We start from the raw sequence: 26,180 nt of genomic DNA, 5'->3' as shown, positions 1-26,180 counted from the left end.
TCTGAAAAACAAACTGAGGGTTCTAGAGGGGAGGGGGGTGGGAGGATGGGTTGGCCTGGTGGTGGGTATTGAGGAGGGCACGTTCTGCATGGAGCACTGGGTGTTGTGCACGAACAATGAATCATGGAACACTTCATCTAGAACTAATGATGTAATGTATGGGGATTAACATAAGAATAAAAAAAAAAAAGAAAGAAAAAAAAAATTACTAATTTATTTTAGAGAGAGAGCACAAGCAAGTGTGGAGAGGGGCAGAGGGAGAGAGAGAATCCTCAAGCAGACCCCTGCTGAGTGGGGAGCCCAACATGGGGTTCAATCCAAGGACCCGGAGATCCATGACCTGAGCCGAAATCAAGAGTCAGCCACTTAACTGACTGAGCCACCCAGGCGCCCCTTGGTTAAGCAACCAACTCTTGATTATGGCTCAGGTCATGATTTCAGGGTCGTGAGATTAAGCCCTGCATTGGGTTTCAGGCTGGGCACGGAGCCTGCTTGAGAGTCTCTCTCTCCTCTTCCTCTGCCCTTCCTTTACCACCTCCCATTTGTGCGTGCTCTCTCTAAAAAAAAAAAAAAATATATATATATATATATGTACACACACAAAATCTTTCACAAATTAAAAATTTTTTAAAAGGGGTGCCTGGGTGGCACAGTCAGTTAAACGTTGTACTCTTGGTTGGACTCTTGGTTTCAGCTCAGGTCATGATCTCTGAATCATGGGATCGAGCCCTGTGCTGGGCTCTGTGCTCAGCATGGAGTCAGCTTGGGACTTTCTCTCCCTCTGCCCCTCCCCCTTCTAAAATAAATAAATCTTTTTTTTTTTAAGATTTTATTTATTTATTTAATTGACAGAGAGAGAGAGAGACAGTGAGAAAGGGAACACAAGCAGGGGGAGTGGGAGAGTGAGAAGCAGGCTTCCCGCCGAGCAGGGAGCCCAATGTGGGGCTCGATCCCAGGACCCCAGGATCATGACCTGAGCTGAAGGTGGTTGCTTAACTAACTGAGCCACCCAGGCACCACCCCCCTTTTTAATAAACTTTAAAAAAAAAAAAGAAACAGGAAAAACTTGCTACAAATAGATCTCATCAGAATAAAAGGGAAGGTGGGAGGAGGGCAGCCCTGAAACCACATATATAAGTGTAAAGCTGGTAACCAGAAGCAGAGAAGCATGCCCAATTGCAAATGGATTTTGGACTTCACTGTGATTAGATCAAAAGGATGGTGAAAGGGGCACCTGGCTGGCTCAGTCAGTAGAGCGTGTGACTCTTGATCTGGGGGTTGTGAGTGGGAGACCCACACTGCATATAAAAATTACTTAAAAAAATAAAATTTTAGGGGTGCCTGGGTGGCTCAGATGGTTAAGTGTCTGCCTTCGGCTCAGGTCATGATCCCAGGGTCCTAAGATCGAGCCCCACATTGGGCTCCTGGCTCAGCAGGGAGCCTGCTTCTCCCTCTCCCTCTGCCTCTTCCCCTGCTCATGCTCTCTCTCTCTGTATCTCTGTGTCTGAAATGAATAAATAAAATCTTTAAAAATAAATAAAATAAAATCTTAAAAGAAAAAAAGGATGAGGAAAAGGGTTGAGTCACCATTATCCACTCCCTGAAGTAGCTTCCACCCATAACACCAGGGTTAATGGTTAAAGAGCCTCCTCCTTTCACATCCGACTACCTCACTAAACTTAGTTCAACAGGAACAAAGATTTAAGGTGGAGTAGATCACAGAGGATTGAAGGAAGCAACAAATCAGAAAAAGCGTATGTTTGCCTGTGTCTTTTTTCAAAATAGGGTAGGGGTGGGTAGCTGGGAAATACATTTATGAGCCCAAATGATGGAGGGACACCATCTCCCAAGTCAGGAAAGCCCAGATATGCCCTCTGGTTCTCTTACCTTAATTGCTATGTTGTTAGATTCAGTAGCGCCACTAGTGAAAATGATCTCACGAGGATCAGCCCCAATCAGAGATGCTACTTGCTGCAAACCAAGAAACAGAGATAAATGACATCAGTTTCCCAGGCAGGAGTGCAACTGCAGACACAGCTGAGACAGGAGCTCTGGTTCAAAAAAAGCTCCACTGCATCCTATCAACTGCCCAGGAAGAAGCTGTGCACCCACTAGGGTCAGACAATGGGTAGATTTAGTTCCATCCCAGATCTGAGGCTCTTTCCCTGCCTAATACAAAATAATAATAATAATGGTTATTTATTTTTTAAAGATTTTATTTTATTTTTTTACAGATTTTATTTATTTGAGAGAGAGAACACGAGCAGGAACAGGGGCAGAGGGAAAGGGAGAAGCAGACTCCCCACTAAGTAGGACCCTGGCGGGGCGTCTGCCTTCGGCTCGGGTTATGATCCCAGGGTCCTGGGATCGAGCCCCACATCGGGCTCTCTGTAAACAGGAAGCCTGCTTCTCCCTCTCCCACTCCCCCTGCTTGTGTTCCCTCTCTCACTGTGTCTCTCTCTGTCAAATAAATAAATAAAATCTAAAAAAAATAAGTAGGACGCTGGGATCATGACCTGAGCAGAAGGCAGAAGCTTAACTGACTGAGCCACCCAGGCTCCCCAAAGATTTTATTTTTAAGTAATCTCTACACCCAGCGCAGCATTCAAACTCACAACCCGGAGATCAAGAACCACATGCTCTACTGACTGAGCCAGTCAGGTGCCCCAATATTGGCTTTTTATTTATGTATGTATGTATTTATTTATTTAAGATGTATTTATTTATTTGAGAGAGAGAGAGAGTGCTCGCAAGTGAGTGAGCGTGAGCGGAGGGAGGGGCAGAGGAAGAGGGAGAGAGAATCTCAAGCAGACTCCCCACTGAGTGTGGCTGAGTGTGGAGCCCAACATGGGGCTCCATCTCACAACCCTGACATCCTGACCAGAGTAAAAATCATGAATCTGATGTTCAACCGAATGAGCCACCCAGGCACCCCACAACACTGGCTTTTTAGAAAGCACTTATACACTGAGCCACTGAGTCTTGATCTCACTCAGCTCAAGTCTTGATCTCAGGGTCATGAGTTCAAGCCCTACATCAGGCTCCATGCTAGGCGTGAAACCTACTTAAAAAATAAATAAAATAAAATAATAAAATAAAAAGCACTTACTGAGCTCTTAGTATGTATAAGCATGTGTTAATAAACACATCATCAGCAGTATCTCATTGAATCCACACAAAAACCCTAAGGAATAGGAACTATTACAATCTCCATTTTCAATGTGTGGAAATTGAGGCTTAGAGAAATTAGATAACATTCCAAAGTTCATTTAGTTAGGAAATGTAAAAACTAATAAAATGCCTTCAGAGAGACTCCCAGGCCTGCTCTCTAAATCTCTTTCTGAAAGAGCCCCAATCCACTTCCATCTCCACCCAGAGCTATCAAGGAAATGCCTCCCACAGTCCACCGAACCTCTGACATCAGAACCTCCTAGAGTCTTCTATACTAACCTGGCGAGCATGTTCCATGGCTGCCTCACTCTCCCAGCCATAAGCATGTGTCCGGGAGTGTGGGTTCCCATAGTAGTTGACTAGGTAAGGGAGCATGGCATCAAGCACCCGAGGGTCCTGAGCACAACAGAACAGATCAGTCTCCTTGAGTCCATAGATCACTCAGGCCCCACTCCATCCCCTCAGACTTGCCCAACCTGCCTCAACACACTCCCAACCCTTCACACACTGCCTAGATTGAGCTTCAAACATTCTTCCATCCCCTCAGGTACTAAACAAATATCAGCCTAATATACTCCCACTCTCAACCCACCTTTAATCATTCTACCAGATGATTATTCTACCATCTCCTCAGGTAATCTACAAACTTTGCCTTGTCCTGACAGCTGTTTCTGCACGTGTTTCCATTCCTACCAGGTGATGGGATCTATAAGGGCCAGGATATGACAAGAGTCCCCATGTTGATGAAATCTTCCACTAATATTGAAGTGCTTATCATGTGCCAGGTTCTGTTTAAAGGGTTGCTTTATGTCTTTTAATCTATTTAATACCTACCCAAATTCACATAGTAAGTAGCAATCCAGCTAATTCCAGAGCCTATGCTTTTATTCCTACTATAGTGCCTACACTGAAGTGATTTCACCAAGGTCAATAGCTAGTAAGTAGTAGAGCCATTTCTAGTTTATGACAACTTAAACCTCCTGACTTCTGGCTCATTGCTTTTCCCAACACACACTTCGAAATGGCTCTCACTTCTGCAGGATCCAGTCATTTCTGTGCATTGTCACTTCTGCAATATAACTGTTATAAACAGCATTGGGGAAAGCTGTTCCTCCATCCTTACCAGAGGAGTTGTAGCTTGCACATCCATATACAGAGGTCGCAGCACTGACTCCGCCTGTGGGGCAGTGGCTGTATCTGAGGGAACAGCCGACTGAGGAAAACGGTCTACAGCTGACAAAAAAAAAAAAAAAAAAAAAGGTATGGAGTGGCCAAGCGTGAGAAAACCTATGGATACAGGGTATCCAAGACAGCAGAAGGTGAAAGCTGGATGAAGGTGAGATGAGCTGAAAGGATGCTGGGGTTGAAGCTCAGTGGAAAAGAAAACAAAACATCACAGAACTTAAACTGTAAAAGGAAGGGAGACAGACCATGATCTTGGAGGGGGATGTTGGGACAATATTCGAATTGCTTCGTTGGGAGCTGGGAGGGATCCGAAAGGGCAAAGCCATTTACAAGGACTAAGGAGACAGAGTAGGTAAGATCTCCCTCAAAGATTAGTGGCTGGACGACCAGCATCTCTTAAAGTTGGCCAGGAGAGGTCTGAAGGCCGACCGAGCTTCCAAGGATCCGAGGGCCTGTGGGGCAGGATCTGAAGGGCGACGCGGCGAAGTCAACGAGTCTGAGCGCGAGCCTGAGGAAGTTTGAGGGGTGCAGCCAGAAGGCAGGGTCAGGGGGTCTGGGTAATGGACGTAAGAGGGAGGCTCCGTAATACTCAGGTGCGTCGCCACGCCAAGGGGGAAGGTCCGCGCCTGCAGGGACGGTGGCGACGAGCAGGGCCCGGAACGTACCGCGCAGGCGCAGCCCCCGAGTGGGCGCAACGGACTTGGGCCCCGGAGCGACCGGCACAGCCGCGGCCACCCGCCTCCAAGCGGTTCGCAGCAGCATGGTCCCGCAGGCAAAGCCCCCCGCCCGAAGCGGCGGCAGTCCTCAGCTACGCGCTCCCGGAAGTTCTGCTCCGTGCCCCGGAAACAATTCCTCCCTCCGCGGGCGCGCTCCGCCTCGCGTTTTGTGTGAGACGTAGAGTTGAGCGACCGAAGCCGCGAACGAGGTGAGGTGGGGGGCACCGCGGCGCGGGGACCCGAACGCTAAGAGGGTGATGGAGTAGGGCTACGTGTTTATTTTCCTTTCTGGACTTCCCCGAACCGTTGGATCCGCTCCCCACCCCTCCTCCTCCGGCCCCCGCCCGACTCGGGCAGGCGGCTAGGCCCACACTCCCCTAACCTTCGAACCCCGCAGATGCCGGTGGCCGTGGGGCCCTACGGACAGTCTCAGCCGAGCTGCTTCGACCGCGTGAAGATGGGCTTTGTGATGGGCTGCGCAGTGGGCATGGCGGCCGGGGCGCTCTTCGGCACCTTTTCCTGTCTCAGGTGAGGGGCGCGGGCGGTGATCTCTGGGCGGGACTACCGGACCTTCCCGTCCCGCGCCACTTGGCCGGCAGCCTGGATAGAGTCTACTTCGTTTCAATTCCCTCGCTGTCCTTTAACGAGCGAGAATGATTTCCTACTCACCTTGCCTCGGCGCTTGAGAATACGAGTTCTGACTCAAACTGAATGTCAGAAAATCTGACTCTACTCCTGTAACCTTAACCACGTTATAGTTTGGGTTTTCTTAAGAGTAGAAAGAGGTAACATCTACCTCATAGAGTTGTAAGGATCAAATCAGAGCAAACTTAGGACAGAATGTGGCATTATTAAGTGCTCAATAAATGGTTGTTGCTGCTGTCGCTGCTGTTATTTCCAGTTGCGCATAGTGAAACAAAGTTGAGCAATTTTACTGTACTGCAAACAAGGTATAGATACCGAGCAGATAAACTCTACACCTACATCTTAAATATCATTTTCACATGTAGTAGAGATTATTATTCCCATTTTTCCACAATGTAAGTTACCATTTACTGAGCACTTACCCAGTGTGAATCACTGTTCTAAATGCTGCATGTGTTCTCCTGTGGTTATGATCCCCATTTTAGTTAGCACAACCTGTAAATTGCAGAGCTGGGGCACGAACACAGATCTGACTCCACAATCATTCCTTTAACACCAGGAAACCATCAGACAAATTGGAGCCTATGGGTGTGTGTGTATGTATATATATCCTCGAGGTAAAAGCAAAACAAAAAACTAGTTTCACTATATACTTTGCATCAGTTGCCTCTCACAAACTGAAGGCAGGTCATAGGATATTCATCAGAATACCCCTAGAGACCTTGATGCATCTTTTTCTAGTCATTACCTGCCTCGGGTGGGAATAATGTCTTGCCCAACTTCAAGAGTGCTTGATTTACTTTGAAAACAAATTGGAAAAGGGCAGTTAATGCCGTTTCTTGTATTTTTATTCCCATTTATTCCCAGTTGGCTCCATACTCATTTCCTCCTCTCTTAGGATCGGAATGCGGGGTCGGGAGCTGATGGGCGGCATCGGGAAAACCATGATGCAGAGTGGCGGCACATTTGGCACATTCATGGCCATCGGGATGGGCATCCGATGCTGATAAGGGCAGTGGTTGCCCAGTACAGCTACTCCTTCCCATCAGTCCCAGCTCATGTACTATAATAAAACAAGTCTTTGAGTAGTCGGAGTGTGTTAAAGGCATTTTTTCTTCTGCCTATACCCAGCTTAGAGAAAGCTGCTGAGATGGGCCAATGAGTAGGTTTGGGGTCTGTTTCTCAAATCCTGTCTTTATTAAATCCAAAGTTAGAAAAATTTTCCATGCCTGGAACTTTTTGTAGATTCTAATAAACTCTTGTTATTCAACCCCATAAGGTTGATGCTGTTCTTACCATTTTAAAGGTGAAGAACTAAGTCTAGATTTCCTCAAAGTTGCACTGCAAAAGGTAGTGTTAGCCCAAGGCTCATTTCCAAAGGTATGTTCATTGTCCTTCAGATTCTGTGCAGACTTAAGAAGAAAAAGAACAAAACCATCCACCGGGAAACAAATTCAAACTGACACAATATAGCTTAATGGCATAAACCTCCCAATTTTCTAACCAGCCATCCATGAGGATGTCAGTTGTATAAAACGACCCACCCCCCATATACACACAATTCTGTTAATTGGGTTCCGAAGGTAGGTTCCTTGTAATAAGGACAAGTACCTCTCCCCTACTCTGGCCACACAGCCCTTGACAGATTGTGCTATAAACTGCATTGCCCCTCAAGGAAAATGGTAATGTTACGATGGACAGAAACTACACTGGCATATTTGGGGGGTCATGAGGACACTACCAGAATAGCTACAACAGCTAGATTTCCCAGAGTGGGATGTTCTCTCAGAATGGATTACCTGTAACATTCACTGAGAATTCATTTGAATTATTTTGTCACACTATTCAAATAACTTGTACTACATTTGCTTTAATACCATTTACAACCCAAATTTCATTGTGGCAGTGGGGAAATCTTTTCTTTTGCCACCTCTTTTAACATCCACCTTTGCTGACCCAGCTCCCTGGAAAATGACAGAACAAAGCAGATAGGACACTTATCAAGAATAAAAAATTTAGTGGCGCCTGGGTGGCTCATTTGTTGAGTGGCGCCTTTGGCTCAGGGTCATGATCCCAGGGTTCTGGGATGGAGCCCTACATCAGGCTCCCTGCTCCGCAGGAAGCCTGCTTCTCCCTCACCCACTGCCCCTCCTGCTTGTGTTCCTGCTGTCGCTGTGTCTCTGTCAAAAATCCTTTAAATAAATAAATAAATTTAATTACGAAGATACTAGGAGATATTCTGGAATGAAAAAATGCTGACATTAAGTCTGCCCCAAAGAACACTGCTGCCTATTGCTGAAAAATAAACTCAAATCTTGGAAATTTTTTTTAGGTTCAGTAACTGAAGTAATTAAGGAATTTTAACTATCCATCAAAAGGGTTGGCATAAAAAATCATGCCTCCAAATTCAACTGATTAAATATTCTGACATATGAATAAACCTATAAAATTTGTGCCTTAACATAGAAAAAGAGGTGAGGAAGTCAATACTGGAAGTTAACCATTCCAGTAGGAGCAACAGTGCCTACTCAAAGGTTCAAGGTAGATACAAAAACTTGAAGCAGAGTTCAGAATATAAATGACTCGTTGCCCAAATGCAATTAAAGCTCAAATTTCTTAATAAAGTAACAAATGCGGCTAAATCAATTTGGGAAATCAGTTAAATGCTTCAACTTAAACCATTTTTCTGGTATTTAAGTAGTTAAACATTTTTCAGAGATGCCATAAAAAAAAAAAAAAAACCAGGTTTGGGCGCCTGGGTGGCTCAGTTGGTTAAGCGACTGCCTTCGGCTCAGGTCATGATCCTGGAGTCCCTGGATCGAGTCCCGCATCGAGCTCCCTGCTTGGCAGGGAGCCTGCTTCTCCCTCTGACCCTCCCCCCTCTCATGTGCTCTTGCTTTCAAATATAAATAAATAAAACCTTAAAAAAAAAAAAAAAACCACCCAGGTTTAAGGCCTAGGTGGATTTGTTTGGTTTTGTTAGAAAATCCCTAAGATTTTGATACATTACCCTAGTAAGTACAGTGCTAAGATATAGTGAAATGGAGGAATACAGAGAGACAACTTGAGGGCAACAGTCTTCCCAGACTCTGCACACTAAGAATTTTCCCCAAGAAGCAAGTCTTGAATACTACTAAAAGTCAAAGAAACTAATATTCTACTTTCGAGTTTCTATGACTTTAAAACACTTCAAAAATAAAGATTTCTTGTGGCCTTTTTAAGAGAATTTTATTTGAGTGGTTCTTACAAAGGTTGTTGCAATATGAAAGTCATTTGTTTGATAGAAATATCAAGCTGTCTTGTCAAACACACTGAAGTAACCCAAAAATATATTTCAGAGCTCACAGAGCTTAAAAAGAGCAAAGATTATATGCAACCAGACAAAACCTATTTCTGCATTTCCTATTTCTTGCTCAGACTGCTTTGCTTACCAGACTGTCACTAAACATCTTGAGGAAATGCAGGGATCATTTTGTTTGGAATCTTAGACACACCAGAACACATAGTATTTACAAAGAAACTTTTACAGATACATTAATTGAAAAGATACCATCCAGAAATGTAATCTTGAAAACTCCTTTTCTTGCCAATTGATCACGATGCAAGATGAGATGTTAATCAAACAGCCCTTTAGCTGTCTTGAATTTCCATACACTAAATGTGTACTCCAGAATCTGCTAAACCATTAGCCAAGTATCAACATTAGTTAAACGTGAAATGTAACTGCTGTGTAAAAAGTTAGGCTTCTGAAACATTAAAAACGTAATTACATCCCTGTCTGCCTTTTTACATTAAGCACATTTGTTCCCCCCTAGAGCTATTCCTATAGATCCTTAATGTAAATTTCTACATGTACATTTAAAAGGCAGAACAAGAGAACAGCTTTGTATACAGTGGGATTTGCTAGTTAGGGATAATGAGCACACTGCATTCCTGTTAACAGTTTTATTTTTTCAAGGTAACAGGAATTGTATACAAATGACAGTAGACCCTTGCCTCTTTATTTTTATCTAAATAAAAGATAACTCAAGATGAATTCTCAAGAAAGAAAAAAAGCTATGTACATAAGGGACTATATCTTCCTTCATCGTCTACTTGGAACCAGTAGTTGTGTTGCTGTCATAGAATCAGGGAAGAGGTTGTGGTAAGTTGGAAGAGGTACATATGCTGCTGTTATCATTTTACCTGTTGAAAGAAACAGAATCGAGGGTTTAGCGTTTTCACTTAAATTACATCTTTCATTATAATCACTCAGAAAAACAGATCAAACTCACCAGCAAACCACCTGCCATGCAATGCATTGACAGCAGCAATAGCTGCAGCAATTGATGGGCACTTCACATACACGTTGCCCTGAAATACAACGACAAAAAGATAAGGGTGGTATATGATTTTTACAAATTGCCTGTTAAAAAACCCTCAGAGCTCTATAACCAAATACTTGTTTATTAGCTAACATGTACACCTAGAATTTTATTGAAATCATTTTATCCTCCCCAAACTTGTTTTTTTTTTTCTATGACTTGAAAGCAGATGAAGAATGAATCAAGATGCCAGATTTCATGCCAAACTTTCAACACTACCCAGCAACACTGCTACACAATGGCTTGGTCCAATCTTCACTTATTAGAGGACTGTCCTTAAGTTGGAGGATATATAGTCATCAGTCACGATGTTAAAATTTCTTTCAGAATTAAAAAACAAAATAACTTCCTGGGATAGGACAGTGGTAATCTGCCCCAAGTATGTGTGAAGGCTGTCATAAAAGAGGAACAACATTCTATTTTTATTAGTATCACAACACCTGAAGTGAGGTACATAAAGGGCAGATTAAACTTTTCTGGCTTTAGGGAAAAAAATAAAATACCTGAGCTGAATTTTTGTCAACATAAATATGAATAACTCCTCCATGTTTATTACATTCTTCAATCACATCATCCTTAATCTCTGTATCCCATCCAACTTCTTCTTCTCTGTACAAATAAATATTAAGGTCTATTAGATACCATTCAAACTTATATAATGTTACATACTCATCTGTATAAAAATATTTTAAATATGAATTCACTTAATTAATTTAAAACTTATTGATAAGAATGTAGTGCACTGGAGAAAATCAAAAACAAGATATAAGGCACTGTTTCGAACAATGCTTATGAATTTCTTTTTTTAAAAGACTATTTGAGAGAAAGAGCTGGCATGGGTGTGTGCATGTGAGCAGGGGAAGGGGCAGAGGGAGAGGGAGACAGACTCCCCACTGATTGTGGAGTTCATCACACCAGGCTTGATCTCAGGAACCTGAGATCATAATCTGAGCCAAAGTCAGACAATTATCAACTGAGCTACCCAGGCATCCCAGCTTATGAATTTCTTAACTCTAACATTTAAAGTACTTACTGACATATATCAAATGATTCGTATACCAACAGTTTATCATTTCCCAGATAAAGCTAAAATAAAGAATCTGGTGTTCTCTGGACACCTGGGTGGCTCAGTAGGTTAAGCATCTGCCTTCAGCTCAGGTCATGATCCCAGGGTCCTGGGATGGAGTCCCACATCAGGCTCCTTGCTCATTGAGCCTGCTTCTCCCTCTGTCTGCTGCTCCCCCTGCTTGTGCTCGCTCTGACAAATAAAATCTTAAAAAAAAAAAAAAAAATTTTTTTTTTTTTTTTTGCTGTTACCAAAAGAACACAAGAATCCAAGGCTCTCTTTCTATGGTAAACCATGAACTAATATAAACAATGCAAACAGCATGTAACACATTATTTCATAAAACATATGTTATATATATATAATATAATGGTTCATTTATCCAATCAACTGAACAGGTATCTACATTTACCTTGGAATGTATTATAACAAAACAGAAGAGTTTGGACTGATAAATAAATGGCATTCTAATCATTGTGCCTAGGCATGAGGAAAGAGAAATTCCTAATTCCTGGCCTGCATTAATCTAAGAAGAATATTTAAAAAGATCCTCTTCTCCTATAAAAGATTAAAATAGTTATTAAAATTTCAAAGCCAAGAACTGGTAGCAGAGTAAATTGACAATAGAAATAAACACAAATACACATACGAACAAACAAAACAAGCAGAAACAGACCCATAAACAGAGAACAAAATGGTGACTGCCAGAGGAGAGGAGGGTCTGAGTAAAATGGGTGAAGGGGAGTGGGAAGTACAGGCTTTCAGTTAAGGAAATAGTATGTCAACAACAATGAAAAGTACAAGATAGGGAATATAGTCAATGTACTGTCACAGCCTTATATGGTGACAGATGGTAAGCTACACCTATAGTGAGCATATAGCATAAGGTGTGGAGTTGAAGAAGAAATGTTATGAGCCTGAAACTAATGGAACACAAAGTATGTGAACTACAAGTGATAAACACTGATAACAAAACTTCTGAGAAAACTACTAATTGGTAAACAAAATCTGCGTACCTTTTACTTCATTTCCAATCTTACAAACATACCCAAATGATTTAGCAATAAAAAAGTTATTAAAATACCCTAAAAGGATGAAAACTGTTGTTTACTATTTGAACTGTAAAATATATTGAAGTATCCAAAATGTTAACTTAAAAATGCTGAATATTAATACTTTCACAATATAGTTAACCACCGAACAACATGGGTTTCAACTGCACAAGTCCACCTATGCAGTACAGCACTATAAATGTAGTTGCTCTAAGATTTTCTTTTCTCTAACTTTATTATAAGAATGCACTACAGAAGACATGTAACATACAAGATACATGTTTATCAACTGTTTATGTTACTGTAACTCTTTAAGTCAACAGTAGGCCATTAGCAGTTAAGTTTTAGGGGGAGTCAAAATTTACACATGGATTTTCAACTGTGCAGGCAGGAGTCTGCACTGGTAATCCCCGCATTGTTCAAGTGTCACTGGTATACCCTTACTTACGTTTGAGGGTTAAACATGTTAGAAAGTTGGAAACACTGTGTTGCAAGAGGCTGAACAGAGGCAGCTGCAGCTAAAGCTGAAGCTAAAAAAAAAAAAAAAAGAGAGAGAAAGAAGTTAGTTTCATGGAAAATGCATCAGAATAGCCCTGATGAATAAAACAAAAAAACCCCACTAAATCGCAACTGTGAAACTAAGATAGTCACCTTCCCTAATTTACCTTACTTATTAATAGTGTGATGGAAGTGTGTAACAATACCTGATTTGAGTTGCCAGGAAACTGAAGCAACCTAACATTTGAAATAGCCAATCTTCACTGAGTTGGAAATTTTATTTTTAGAAGGGAAATTAAACTTTACGTGTGATCAAAATTCATTCAATTAAACAAGTATCAGTACAAATCAATCCAGAAAGGCAAAGAATAAAACAGAAGACTGATTTTGTAGAACTGCTTAACCCCAAGAAACGGGATGATGAAAATACAATCTTTTCTTAGGTTTCTGCCCATGAATATAGTTACATATTTTCTTTTAAATAAACATCATAGAAGGATTAACAAAGAAGATGCAGAAAACCATCCGACCATTTACAATTTAATATCCCAGCAATATAAACCCTATTTCAAAATCAAATGAGTATTTTTTAAATGACTAGGTCTGTCATAGCACAACACTAAAAATAGCACATATCAATAATATTATAATACTCACTATTAAAAATAAAAAACTACTAGACACTAATATCCGGAAGGAACATTTTAAAGCCATACTGGTTTTAGGTTTGAAGTGAGAGCATTGTCCAAGACAGCTGCCCCATTGCTTTTATATGTGATTCACAAAACATTACCAGTAGCTGTTACAGAACTCACCGTAATCATTTTATTTGACCAAATTTCATTCCAATATATAACAACAAACAAAGCTAAGGATAAAACAGCGCATTAGAAATTATGATAATTAAAATTACATCACCTGAGGAAGTATCAGAAATTATTTCACTGAATAAAAATTAGGGCCATGCATGAAATACATCATAAAAAATTATTTGTTATAATTACAGGTGTTTTGCCCCTTTATTACTTCAATAGTATTTTCTTTCATGAAGCTTTGTATTAAAATATAAATGCTAAAAAAGCAAACAGATGTCATATTCCATTCAGAAAAGGTAAAGATGTATGATGCTTATGTTATAATGAATATGAAAATGAGGCCCACTGTGTACTTTATCATAAACAAATGGAAGTATTCTTGAAAATAAACACTAGGTCATTACAAAACAACTGAGGAGTACTTTATTTTTTCCATTTTCTTAAATGAATTAGGAGTACTGAAAAAAATTTTTTAAATATCTGATAGGAACATTCCAGCTCAACCTAGATGAATGCAGAACACAATGAATTCAGCATGGAAATATAGCTAACAGAAATTCCACTAGTTACACTTTTTAAAATCTGCTGCGAAAGAAAGGATGGAGTGTAACTGTCTCACTTGCTGGAAAAAATTAAAATACGCATTTAATTCCTATCAAGGAACATGGTAGACCTTTTCATATAGAATCATTCTCCTAAACAACTTTTAATTAGAACCTATGAAAGATGGATACTGAATTAGCTCAAGAGCAAAATGCTCTAAACAAATAGCAGAGATTTGGTAATCAAAAATAAGAAAAAAAAAGCCTACTTTAGAAATAATTATTTCAATCTTTGAAATATGCATGCAATTTAGTTCTGGGTAATTGTCTCACTACTTGGTACTATTAATACATATCACTGAAGTTAGAGTCCTTAACCTTACGTTAAGTCAGACTTCTGAAAGATTTGTGTACTAGAACAAATTCCATTTTCTGACTTCTATACAAAACTATCAGAACACAAAAAATAAGCATACAAGACTAAAAATAATTCTAAGCAAACTAAGGCAAAAAATGCACATGCACATTTTAATTTTAATCCATAGTCATAATGATTTGGATTAAGCCAAATGAAATATATATTAATAGATGGCTTACTGTATATATACCATACTATGTCATTCTTCAAAAACAATCCAAAATACAAAACGTAACAAGTGATATAACACTATGTCTTGCTACATTGACATGTATTTCAAAGACAAATAAAAAGCTCAACTCACCTTCAGTCTGTTGAGAAAGTCTTGTTTGCAAATCTATAACAAAAGAGAATTCTACAGCTCAGTGCAGGAACAATGAAGAGCCTCAACTAACAGGGTAAATGTCAGGAAAGCATTAATAAAAGAGGACTACATAGCAGGGTTTATCAAAATAAACTTATAGTAAAACCTGGCAGCCAAACCTCCTTCCCCATTCCTCATTGACAAGGCTTTGGGGCCTTTTTCTTTCCTCCTATCCTAGGAAACTTACTTATGCCTCTGTCTCCCTACTCCTAGTACTATTCCACATCTATGTATTCCACTATACTACCCTTCACATGGGAATAATGGGAAATGGGGAAAGGGAAGCACACCGGTCAGAAAATCCATGAAAACCCTGATCTTGAGAATTCAATTCCAAGTACTTGGGATATTCAACTCTGGCCGAGAAGATGACAGTTTAATTAGGTCTGGTTTCCTGGCATAGTATGGAAATTTAATGAAGCAGGAATAAACTTTAACCAACTTTACTATAATCTATGAAAAACAAGAAGAATTTAATCATCTAGTCACTATTAAAAACAGAATGGGGATTTTTACCAATATATTTCCCCGTATAATCATTAAATTCTCCACTGGAAGGCAAGTTAACAGAAAGCTGCTTGGCACTCAAAACAGCAACAAGTGTAAATAAACAAAATGTCATTGTGCTATCTTGAAGCTTAAAATTATAAAACTACACACAATATAAAAATTGTTTAGATCCAGTAACCTAATTTTCATTAACATGTGATTCAATTGCAACACTTTATCATCTGGGTGTCTTGCTGTGTACAGAAAAAAATTAAAACTGGGCAAAAACGGCACCTGGCTTGCTCAGTCAGTGGACAGTGCAACTTGATCTCAGGGTTCTGAGTTCAATCCCCTCAATGGATGTAGAGATTACTTAAAAATAAAATCTCAAAGGGGGGGCTGGCAAAAAGGAAAAGGGATCAGTACCCCCAGTTACGCGGAGATAAAAAATACCTGGTTCCTAGGTGCTCAAAACTGGTATATGAGGGAGATGAAGAAACGTAACTGGTATATTCTGAAGGAACATGAAGATAGGACCATAGAAACACTGTCAAACTTCAAATTGTAACCCAATTTATCTTTTCTTTCCATACAATAGGAAAAAAGGTACAGATATAAAAAACCTATCCTATGGCATGCCTGGCTGCCTCAGTCAGAAGAGCGCAGGACTTTTGATCTCAGGGTTGTGAGTTCAAGCCCCACATTGGATGTAGAGTTTAATAAATGAAACTTAAAAAAAAATCCACACTATTTTAAGGGTATGTAAGTAACTATCAAGATTTCAAAAATGACTTTATAGGTCATTTGGGACAAGTTAGGAAACAAAGCATAGGTTTCATAAAGATAAGGAATCTATCTTAGAAACAACTTGTTAAATTTCTAAAATAAAGTACATAGAGTGATGACTCACCCTTGGTTTTAAAAAACAGCTTTAAAGAACTTAGGAGAAAGGGCTTTGGACACATTAACACTCAGCAATTTACAGCATTTCAACAAAAAGTAAGGTTTCAATGATGACTATCTGGAGAAAAATAACGAGTTAATGTAAAGATTTACCTAAAAATTGAGTGATTATTAATTCTGTAGCAATAGCAATCTATAGGAAGTGTAAGAAGACAGAATCAAACCTTATATAATCATCTCAATAAACACTAGTAAGGGTAAATATAAAAAAATACAGATAACTGGCTATTTAACCAATCCACATTCACCTTTATAGAATTCTAGTTGATCACAATCAGCCCACCTTAACTATAAACTTGCACAGTAAGTGTGCCCAAGTTGTAGCCATACATCATGCATCGAGAAGTAATGGCTAAGAAAAGTAAAAAGGTCTAATTTTCAAAAATCTTCAATTAGGTGAAGATATGGTTTATGAAGAACATTGTGAATCAACATATTTGACACCGCACCCAGGATATAACGTTTTAGAAACGAATCCTATGTTACTACACCAAATCCCTGAAGACAGTGGACAAATATTCACTAGCCTCTAGTAAATACCTAGAATATGATAAACAAGCATTTTCTAAATTATTAAAAGAATGATCTGAACAATGGGAAGTAATAGGAGGATTCAGTTTTCAGATTTAAATAGCAAGTCTATTTATTTATTTTTAAAGATTTTATTTATTTGACAGGGAGACACACAGCGAGAGAGGGAACACAAGCAGGGGGAGAGGGAGAAGCAGGCTACCCGCGGAGCAGGGAGTCCGATGCGGGGCTCCAATCCCAGGACCCTCGGACCACGACCCGAGCCGAAGGCAGACGCTCAACGACTGAGCCACCCAGGCGCCCCTTAAATAGCAAGTTTAAAACCATAGACTGAGTTACATTTCTGGAAGGGATGGGTTCCTTAAATGTCTTTGATTATATCAAATGGCATTCTCTGGCTATTTGGTCACTCAAGAAATTAAATGTCTAATACTTGTTTATAAAGTCAAAACAATTTAGTGATACTTGGGGGAGTTACCCAGTGACCAAAAAATACAGAAATCCATTAATGGTTATGATTTTTTCCCCCCAAGGATAAACTAGCATGGTTTTATCAGAAAAATTTTTAAGATTTGAGAGAGAGAAAGAAACAGCATGAGTGGGAGGGGCAGAGGGAGAGGTGGAGAGAATCTCAAGCTGACTCCATGCCCAGTGTGGAGCCCGGCTACGAGGTGGGGCTGGATCTCACAACCCTGAGATCATGACCTAAGCTGAAATCAAGAGACCGATGCTTAACCTGCTGAGCCACCCAGGCGCCCCAGTTTTGTCAGAAGTTTTATAAATACCTATCAGATTTCAAAATAAATAATATAATCTGACAGGTGAAACACAAAAACACAAAAGGCAGATTTTCTAAACTTACTCACAAACTTGTAGACATCCACTAAAAAGAAAACACTGAAAAGGCCCTTCTCTCTTAATAACAAAATATAAAAGCAAAAATGATCCTCTCCTTTAATTAATGAGCTTTTGATTTAAATGGAAATCATGAATCAACCACATGGACCTTTATTGTATATTCAGATGCAGTACTGTGATCTTAGATTTTGTCAAGAGTCTCACTTTATTTTTTAAAGATTTTATTTATTTGACAGAGAGACACAGTGAGAGGGGGAACACAAGCAGGGGGAGTGGGAAAGGGAGAAGCAGGCTTCCCACAAAGCAGGGAGCCCGATGCCGGGCTCGATCCCAGGACCCTGGGATCATGACCTGAGCCGAAGGTAGTCGCCTAATAACTGAGCCACCCAGGCGCCCCTCACTTTTTTTATTATTATGTTAATCACCATACATTACATCGTTAGTTTTTGATGTAGTGTTCCATGATTGTTTGTGTATAACACCCAGGGCTCCATGCAGAACGTGCCCTCTTTATAGATAAAATTCATTAATACAAAGTGCCATACTTTCTTGGGATATATATTTCCTGTCTTCCAAGGTCCAAAATACAAATGGCTCTTCTTAGGTCTTCTAAAAGCAAGGTCTTCAACATTTCAAAATTAAATGCTACCCTAGCTCATAGATTGAGTTAGCATCAAGGTTTATAAAAGCAAACTTGAGGTACTTAAGCCATAATGAAAACCATGTTTCATAAACTAAACCCCTCGTTACACAACCGTAATAAACCATCACTTCTCTATTTTCCTACCCTGTTCAGGAGCTCCCATTCCCCTAAGTGAAAATCTCAAAATACCATGTAGAAGAAAGCAGTTTTCTTTGCACTCTTGATACTGTAATTATTTTATATAAAGCTTGATTTAAAGGCCCCTGATAATTTTCTCAACTCAAATATTACAAAGAAACGTTTTTTGAAACAATGGTGTTTAAGAAAATTCATGTATTTAAAAAGGTCTAACAGGCAATTCAAACTAAAAAATAGTATGTAGTATTCAAAAAAAAATGCCCTGATAGCCTACTATTATTAGTGAATACTTCCAGTCTGTATCTCCATTTCCTTTAAATTTACAGGCTAAAAAGTACTTATGAATTGAATTCTCAGTAAGTCCTTTTAAATGCAAAAATTTGGCAAATTTTCGAATTAGGTGAAAAAACAGTGATTTCAAATTAGAAGAGATTCAATTCCTACCTGCCACAGCACCAAATGCCAAAGAGCCACTCATTTGTAGAGCCTGCTGTGCTGCTGGTGGAATCTGCAAACCTGTACCTGTGTGAAAGAAATAGATCTCATAGTCCTTACCATGGTAAGGGCAAAAAAAACCCCCAAATTTCCGGGTTACTACTACTACCAAAGTCACTTCACCGGAAGTATTTACAAACAGGACACGGTATAATACTGGAAAGTAAGTTTATTAAGTATGAGAATATAATTGTAAGAAAGCAAAAGGAATCCTATAATGTATGCTGTGGCACTCAAGAAGCACCACCATAAAGTAGATTCCATTAGAACCTTAAGTAACCTCATCTATGAAATTGCATATACCACCCAAGGCAAAGGTCAACTCCAAAATAAGAAAAAAATATTTTTTCATTTATTAGTCTGTGAGGGTTAGCTTTCCATTACCATATCCACAATAAATCATTCACAACACATGGAAAAACTTACCTTCTGCAAGTCTTGCCATTAACTGGAGACGACCGGTTGTTCCCAAGTCAATTCCAGTCCTTTCCAGTTCATCACTGTCCAAAAATGAGCTAGCACTGGAAGCATCAGTACGTTCAGTAACATGACCAACTTTCATTGGTCTTCCTGCTAACTCAAATCCATTAAGTTGTTCCAAAGCCTTCTTGGCACATTCTGAATCGGAAAACTATAATTGAGAGAGGGGTGATAAAAAGTCCAGTCTGTTAGTTCACATATATACCTAAGGTAAAGAAATGGTTACTTATTAAGTCTAGTCTATTCAATAATTACACAACTGGGTGGATAATAAGTGGAAATTTCTAGCTTTAAGTAATATAACCTGTATGATCAGACCACAAGCTCATTCAAATCAGCTTTGCTGATGTGATGGTTTGAACAGCAAGATATTACCAAACAATGACATCTATCTTTGGAAATACAAAATCTTAGTAACAGAATATGTAAAGTACTTTTTCTAACATCAAAACACTTTTTCAAGATTTTATTTATTTGAGAGCAAGGAAGAGAGCGAGCACACAAGAAGGGGGAGGGTTAGAGGGAGAAGCAGACTCCCTGCTGAGCAGGGAGCCCTATGCAGGACTCCATCCCGGGACTCCAGGATCACAACATAAGTGCAAGGCAGTCTCCCAACTGACCCATCCAGGCGCCCAACAACAAAACGCTTTCTAATGTGCTGGAATAAACTAAAAGAGTGCTTTGTTTCCCTTTCATAAAAAAAGAATTATTTAGAAAAATTAAAAGTTCAGCTATTATTTTTAATACAAAATTCTGGGTCATTTTATTGCCAGTAAAATCATAAAAATTGTTTTTTTCTTTAAATTGTGAAAATTCTTAATTCCCAGGATGCAAACACAAACTTAGTTGCACACTCTGATTTTCATTTAATGGGGAAAAAAAAAAAAATACTCCCAGGAATCCCATTGCTTATCTTTCATCAGTATGATTCAAAACATTTTCTCTTATTCAAAGAGGAAAAATTACAGATACTTACAAAACATTTACCAACACACAGCACCATGTAAATTTAAATAATCTAGCTTTGTACACAGATCACTAAATCATAGCCAATAATTCACAGTTAATATTAAAAATGTTTTTAATAGGGGCACCTGGGTGGCTCAGTTGGTCAAGTGTCACCTGCCTTTGGCTCAGGTCATGATCCCAGAGTCCTGGGATCAAGCCCCACCCAGCAAGGAGCCTGCTTCTCTCTCTACCCCTCCCTCTGCCCCTTCCCCTGCTTGTTCTCTCTCAAATAAAATCTTTAAAAAAATGTTTCTATTAAAATGCTTTGGGGGGCGCCTGGGTGGCTCAGTTCGTTGGGCAGCTGCCTTCGGCTCGGGTCATGATCCCGGAGTCCTGGGATCGAGTCCCGCATCAGGCTCCCTGCTCGGTGGGGAGTCTGCTTCTCCCTCTGACCCTACCCCCTCTTATGCTCTCTTTCACGCGCTCTCTCAAGATAAAATCTTAAAAAAAATAAAATGCTTTGCAAAGTATTCCTTTATTCTTTTTTTAAGATTTTATTTATTTATTTGACAGAGACAGCGAAAGCAGGAACACAAGCAGGGGGAGTGGGAGAGGGAGAAGCAGGCTTCCCGCTGAGCAGGGAGCCCAATGCGGGACTCGATCCCAGGACTTTGGGATCATGACCTGAGCCGAAGGCAGCCACTTAACGACTGAGCCACCCAGGCGCCCAATATTCCTTTATTCTTTACCTAACATTTAATAAGGTTTCTAGTAAAACCGACTATTGACTAAGTATTTAAGCACCAAACCTATTACGTAAAAAACTACTTTAGGTCACACATGGTAAAATACTCAATTTAATACAAGTTATGTGTAAAATCCCTTGACCACACCATTTTGAGGAAAAAAGAAAAGAACCACACTCATGTTATTCGGAACGAAATGTTACTGGGGCACGTGGGTGGCTCAGTGGGTTAAGCATCCGCCTTTGGCTCAGGTCATGATCCCGCAGTCTTGGGACTGAGCCCCAAGTTGGGCTTCCTGTTTACTGGGGGAGTTGGCTTCCCCCTCCCTCTTCCCCCTGTTCCCTCTCACTCACTCACTCTCAGAATTTTTTTTTAAGTTATTAACAGTTATATAAACTTTTCTCCTTTCACCAGTATATAAAGATGAAAATCCCAATGACCAATATAACTTTACCACTAAAAAACATATATGTGTGTGTGTGTGTGTATATATATATATATTTTTTTTTTTTCTTTTTAAGAAAGAAGGAGAGGGGGAGAGAGAAAATCTCAAGCAGACTCCATGCCCAGTGTGGAGCCCAACGCAGAGCTGGATCTCACGATCCTGAGATCATGACCTGAGCCGAGATCAAGAGTCAGATGCCTAACCTAGTGAAACGCTCAGGTGCCAAATTTGGATATAATACAATTATATAACTTCTTGATTACAACTGGTACCTATCTGTAAATTTTTTTTTCTATGGCAGCAGCAATGGTTAACAATCTGCATTTTAGACTAGAAATAGCAGTTTTCAGAACCTTCCAAAGTTCTAACACCAAACATTCGAAAAATTGCTATTATGTAATTGAATTGCATCGGGAAATAAAAACATAAGAGGGTTTACTTTTAAAGGGGCACCTCCATTCACAGTTATTCCAGCTGCCACCTAACACTCTCATCAGGGAATGGGCTGCGAAGGTTAGCCACAGACTTTTTAGATTTCATTTACTTATTTAGAGAGAGCACACATGTGTGAGCATGGGGAGGAGCAGCAGGAGAGGAAGAGAGAATCTCAAGCAGACTCCATACCCAGTGCAGATCCCAATGCAGCACTAGGTATCAGGACCCTAAGATCAGGACCTGAGCTGAAATCAAGAGCCAGATGCTTAACCAACTGGGCCACCCTGGACCTCCCCCCAAAACACTTACTTGATAACTAATTCTGATTGTGATTGTGAGATGCATACATATAATAGTAATTTTAAGTAAAACAGAATTGATATCAAGACACTCATTCAACTGACAAAAACATCATAAAAGTATTACAGACCAAAGAACTCATAATGAATGGGTTCATAAATTTCATTTACATGGTGACTTAGCTACGCAAATTGACTATATACAGGATAATAGAAAACTGGCTAACGGCAACATTTGGTAAACATGGCTACTAAAGGGAAACCAATTTAAACCATTCAAAAATATTAACCATGAACCCTTCCCCACTATCAATAACTAATCAAGTTTTACTATGGTACTTTGATCTAAAACCTTAAAGTCAATAAATCAAACCTTTAAGTCACAATGTTAATAATGGTAATGCTTACCGTAATAAATCCATATCCCTTAGATCGACCTGTTTCACTATCCATCATGAGTTGAATACTTTCAATCTAAAAATAAGAACAATTATGTAAGTGCAAAGAAGCAAAAGCATATTATTCCTTGAAACATGATTTTTTAAAGTCTCTCCCCCTAAAAACAAAAACCATCACAACCCCTCACTTCCAAAAGAACTTCTGAAAGCCTAGATACTTCCCAAACAAGAAGTTTGCACTGTGGAGCAGGAAAAAAAAAAAGTACAATCTTAGTCTTTTGCCTCAAAAACAAACCACTAAAAACCAGAGGTCCCTTGTAAACTACAATCAGGTGTTAGAAATAAAATTAACATTTTCTTTCCTTCCCATTATGTCAGAAACACCGAACATTAATTCTCAATAATACCAGACATGATAAATTGTCCAAGATGTTGGAATAACTAAAATAGAGCACCTGGCTGGCTCAGTCAGTAGAGCATGTGACTCTTGGTCTCAGGGTTTTGAGTTCAAGCCGCACAGCGGATGTAGAGGTTACTTAAAAATAAAAATCTTGGGACGCCTGGATGGCTCAGTCTATTAAGCATCTGCCTTCAGCACAGGTCATGATCCCAGTGTCTGGCATCAGACTCCTTGCTCAGTGGGGAGCCTGCTTCTCCCTCTGCCTGCCACTCCCCCTGCTTGTGCTCGCTTTCTGACAAAATCTTTAAAAAATAACTAAATCTTACAAACAAGGGCGGCTGGGTGGCACAGTTACATGTCTGACTCTTGGTTTCAACTCAGCTCATCATCTCAGGGGTTGAGAGATCAAGTCCTGCATGGTGCTCCACGCTCAGCTTGCCTGAGACTCTCTCTCTCCCCCGGACCCCCCCAACCCTGCTCTCTCTCTCAAATAAATCTTAAGAAAAAAAAATCTTAAGAATTAAATCAACACTGATTGTAGTAATCACTGCACAACTCTGTGAACACATTAAAAGGCAATGGATTGTTCGCCTTAAGCAGGTGAAGTATAGTTTGTGTACATCACAGTATCTCAATAAAGCTGTTCATACACAGAAAGCATGAAAAATTAAAACACAGCATGGGGGCGCCTGGGTGGCTCAGTTGGTTAAGCGACTGTCTTCGGCTCAGGTCATGATCCCGGGGTCCTGGGATCAAGTCCCACATCGGGCTTCCCTTGCTCTGCTGGAAGCCTGCTTCTCCCTCTCCCTCTGCCTGCCACTCTCCCCGCTTGTGCTCTCCCCCTGTCAAATGAATAAAAAAAAATTCTTAAAAAAAAAAAAAAAATTTTTTTTTTTTCCGGAATGGATGTACTACATTTCTTCATATCCTGGTAATTTCAGGAATGCATTAATTTTGTAGTGACTGACCAAAAAAACAAACAAAAGAACACCATTTGTACATCACTAGCGTGTGCATATTTCTAACTTAATAAAACACCCACAATCAACACCCAGCTTTTACCATTGATTCAAACAGTTTAACAAAGGGGTTGAATGGAAACAGTGAAAAAGTATATCCAAGGGCAATGAAAAGTAGTAGTGGATACAATATAACAGTTACCAACATTTTTATTCATGGCCACATAATGAATCTTTTAAACTACAACTTACTAGTATTAACATTTATTCTAAAATAAACTGTTAATGCTAAAAGGAGGACCAACTGGACATAAACAGTCTAACTCCTTAATGTAGTAGACAGAAAGGCTTCTCTACCTACCCCTAAATTTTCAGTAGGTAAAAAACAGGCATCCAAAAAAACATCAACAGGGGGGTGCCTGGCTTGCTCAGTCAGAAAAGCATGCGACTCTTGACCTTGGGGCCATGAGTTCAGGCACCCACACTGGGGAGGTAGATTGTACAAAAAAAAATAAAAAATACCCCCCCCCCGCCCAAGAAAAAATAATTTCTTGTTCCAAATGCACAGGATACTCTTATCATTCATGTTGACTTGAAAAAAAAGATTGCTTCTGATACTCTATACATTTCACTACAGCATTATGAATGACAACACTAACAGACTATCTTCAAATATTACCTTCTTTCAGAGATACTATCTTAATCTACGATGCCACAAAACCCTTTCAGAACCACCCTTCCCCATCTTACTATTAACCTCACTAAAACATGACAAAGTAGATATACAGAATTATTATGCAGTTATATTTCGATAAGAACCTATTAAGGATTGGGGCGCCTGGGTGGCTCAGTCGTTAAGTGTCTGCCTTTGGCTCAGGTCATGATCCCGGGGTCCTGGGATCGAGCCCCGCATCGGGCTCCCGGCTCGGCGGGAAGCCTGCTTCTCCCTCTCCCATCTCCCTGCTTGTATTCCCTCTCTTACTGTGTCTCTGTCAAATAAATAAATAAAATCTTAAAAAAAAAAAAAAGAACCTATTAAGGATCATTGAAGATATTGGCACTTACCCTTCCAAAAGGCTCAAAGATTCCCCGAAGCATATCTTCAGTTATGTTAAAGTGTAATGAGCCCACATAAAGCCTCATAGGTCCAGCACTTCCCTTTTGTAGATTGTTTGCCATTGCTGCAGCTCTGTTTTTTTCTGCCTACAAGTTGGATAAGACAAAATGCACATCACACAGCACTAATCCAAATCAATTTAATCATAGTAAAATCCCATTCACTTCGGGTTTGCTTAATGACTAGTGATGGCCAAGGTTAGCGATGAAATTACTCTAAGTTTAGTAAGTCATATACAGGACAAATATTCCACTTACGTGTGACTGTGATTAATGGCACTGAATTAAAATTTTAAGAAAATGGTTCCAATGCCAATTTTCTAAACAAAAACTTCAATATTTTATTCAACTTAAGATATATATTTTGCTGCAAAAAACTTTGAAAGTTTTACAAGCATATGCAAGTCATATATAAAGCAATCATACACTCCACTACATATGTAAAATGAAATCAATCCTAAAAGTACACTATGCCATCTAAATGATGCATCCTGATATCAGACATGCTAAATGTGGAAAATAAAGACTGTCTCCTGGAATTTGTAAATACATTTGTTATTATTATTAATGTACTCTCAAAATCATTGTTACTCAAAGTACAGTATACACCAACTGGCTGGCTGCCATAAAGGGGTTTTGTCAATATAAAATCAAATCAAGCGAAGCATCAAGTTTAGCTGTCATTTTTTCCGAAAGAAGTCTTTCTCAAAGGTAATGGTTATTAATTCATATTCTACCATAAGCTCCTTTTAACAAATTGAGACATTTTGAGTATCTATGTCCAAAGGAGGTTAAACTTGAATGAATTCAAAACCTCATTTAATCTGAGGATTCTCAGCCCTCTTCAGGCCAATCTATACACTATTATTTTGTCCTCCATTGCAGGAAGTGAATCAAGGAACTAATTTTTCCCATTTCCTAACAATTATTCTCCTATTGTTTACATATATTCAAGTGATAAATACCCAATATTAAGTACTTCTAAAACACTAAATAGAACC

The 26,180-nt window shown here is 39.6% G+C and overlaps 4 protein-coding genes across 13 annotated transcripts in view; 2 read left to right on the top strand and 2 right to left on the bottom strand.

Moving 5' to 3' along the window:
• The window catches only part of ERGIC3 (ERGIC and golgi 3), a 115,089-nt gene extending 110,348 nt beyond the window's left edge, over nt 1-4,741 (top strand). Inside the window, exon 12 of the transcript XR_014149102.1 lies at nt 4,732-4,741. The gene's annotated coding sequence lies outside the window, so the exon portion shown is untranslated. The remainder of the gene's footprint in view (nt 1-4,731) is intronic.
• The window catches only part of NFS1 (NFS1 cysteine desulfurase), a 21,489-nt gene extending 16,332 nt beyond the window's left edge, over nt 1-5,157 (bottom strand). For 2 of the 4 annotated variants that reach the window (XM_081832901.1, XM_081832903.1), the window contains exons 1-4: nt 5,022-5,157; nt 4,295-4,404; nt 3,451-3,567; nt 1,888-1,971 (exon numbers count right to left, since the gene is read on the bottom strand). In XM_081832901.1, coding sequence (XP_081689027.1) covers nt 1,888-1,971; nt 3,451-3,567; nt 4,295-4,404; nt 5,022-5,118 — 408 coding nt within the window. In that variant the 5' untranslated portion in view covers nt 5,119-5,157. Of the gene's footprint in view, nt 1-1,887; nt 1,972-3,450; nt 3,568-4,294; nt 4,405-4,601; nt 4,988-5,021 lie in introns of those variants that run through there. The other 2 variants (XM_081832900.1, XM_081832902.1) reach the window with 1 other exon arrangement.
• ROMO1 (reactive oxygen species modulator 1) lies at nt 5,131-6,805 on the top strand. Of its 2 annotated transcripts, none has more exons than XM_006751892.3 (3): nt 5,131-5,281; nt 5,470-5,600; nt 6,616-6,805. In XM_006751892.3, the coding sequence occupies exons 2-3, from the start codon at nt 5,470-5,472 to the stop codon at nt 6,722-6,724; spliced, it is 240 nt and encodes a 79-aa protein (XP_006751955.1). In that variant the 5' UTR covers nt 5,131-5,281; the 3' UTR covers nt 6,725-6,805. The 2 variants fall into 2 exon arrangements, with proteins under 2 accessions (XP_006751955.1, XP_081689036.1); XM_081832910.1 differs by having other exon boundaries at nt 5,154-5,286.
• A 2,114-nt stretch (nt 6,806-8,919) lies between these two features.
• Nucleotides 8,920-26,180, bottom strand: part of RBM39 (RNA binding motif protein 39) — a 30,859-nt gene continuing 13,598 nt past the window's right edge. For 4 of the 6 annotated variants that reach the window (XM_081832896.1, XM_006746878.3, XM_081832895.1 and 1 more), the window contains 9 exons: nt 25,129-25,266; nt 22,715-22,780; nt 19,380-19,584; nt 18,903-18,980; nt 14,777-14,827; nt 12,648-12,729; nt 10,585-10,690; nt 9,992-10,070; nt 8,920-9,902 (listed from right to left, as the gene is read on the bottom strand). In XM_081832896.1, the coding sequence (XP_081689022.1) occupies nt 9,802-9,902; nt 9,992-10,070; nt 10,585-10,690; nt 12,648-12,729; nt 14,777-14,827; nt 18,903-18,980; nt 19,380-19,584; nt 22,715-22,780; nt 25,129-25,266 (906 nt within the window). In that variant the 3' untranslated portion in view covers nt 8,920-9,801. The remainder of the gene's footprint in view (nt 9,903-9,991; nt 10,071-10,584; nt 10,691-12,647; nt 12,730-14,776; nt 14,828-18,902; nt 18,981-19,379; nt 19,585-22,714; nt 22,781-25,128; nt 25,267-26,180) is intronic. The other 2 variants (XM_006746880.3, XM_081832898.1) reach the window with 1 other exon arrangement.

Source organism: Leptonychotes weddellii, chromosome 10, assembly GCF_054177405.1.
Source record: "Leptonychotes weddellii isolate Sample4059 chromosome 10, ASM5417740v2, whole genome shotgun sequence".
Lineage (NCBI taxonomy): Eukaryota > Metazoa > Chordata > Mammalia > Carnivora > Phocidae > Leptonychotes > Leptonychotes weddellii.
This window is presented reverse-complemented; position numbering and strand designations above follow the sequence as displayed.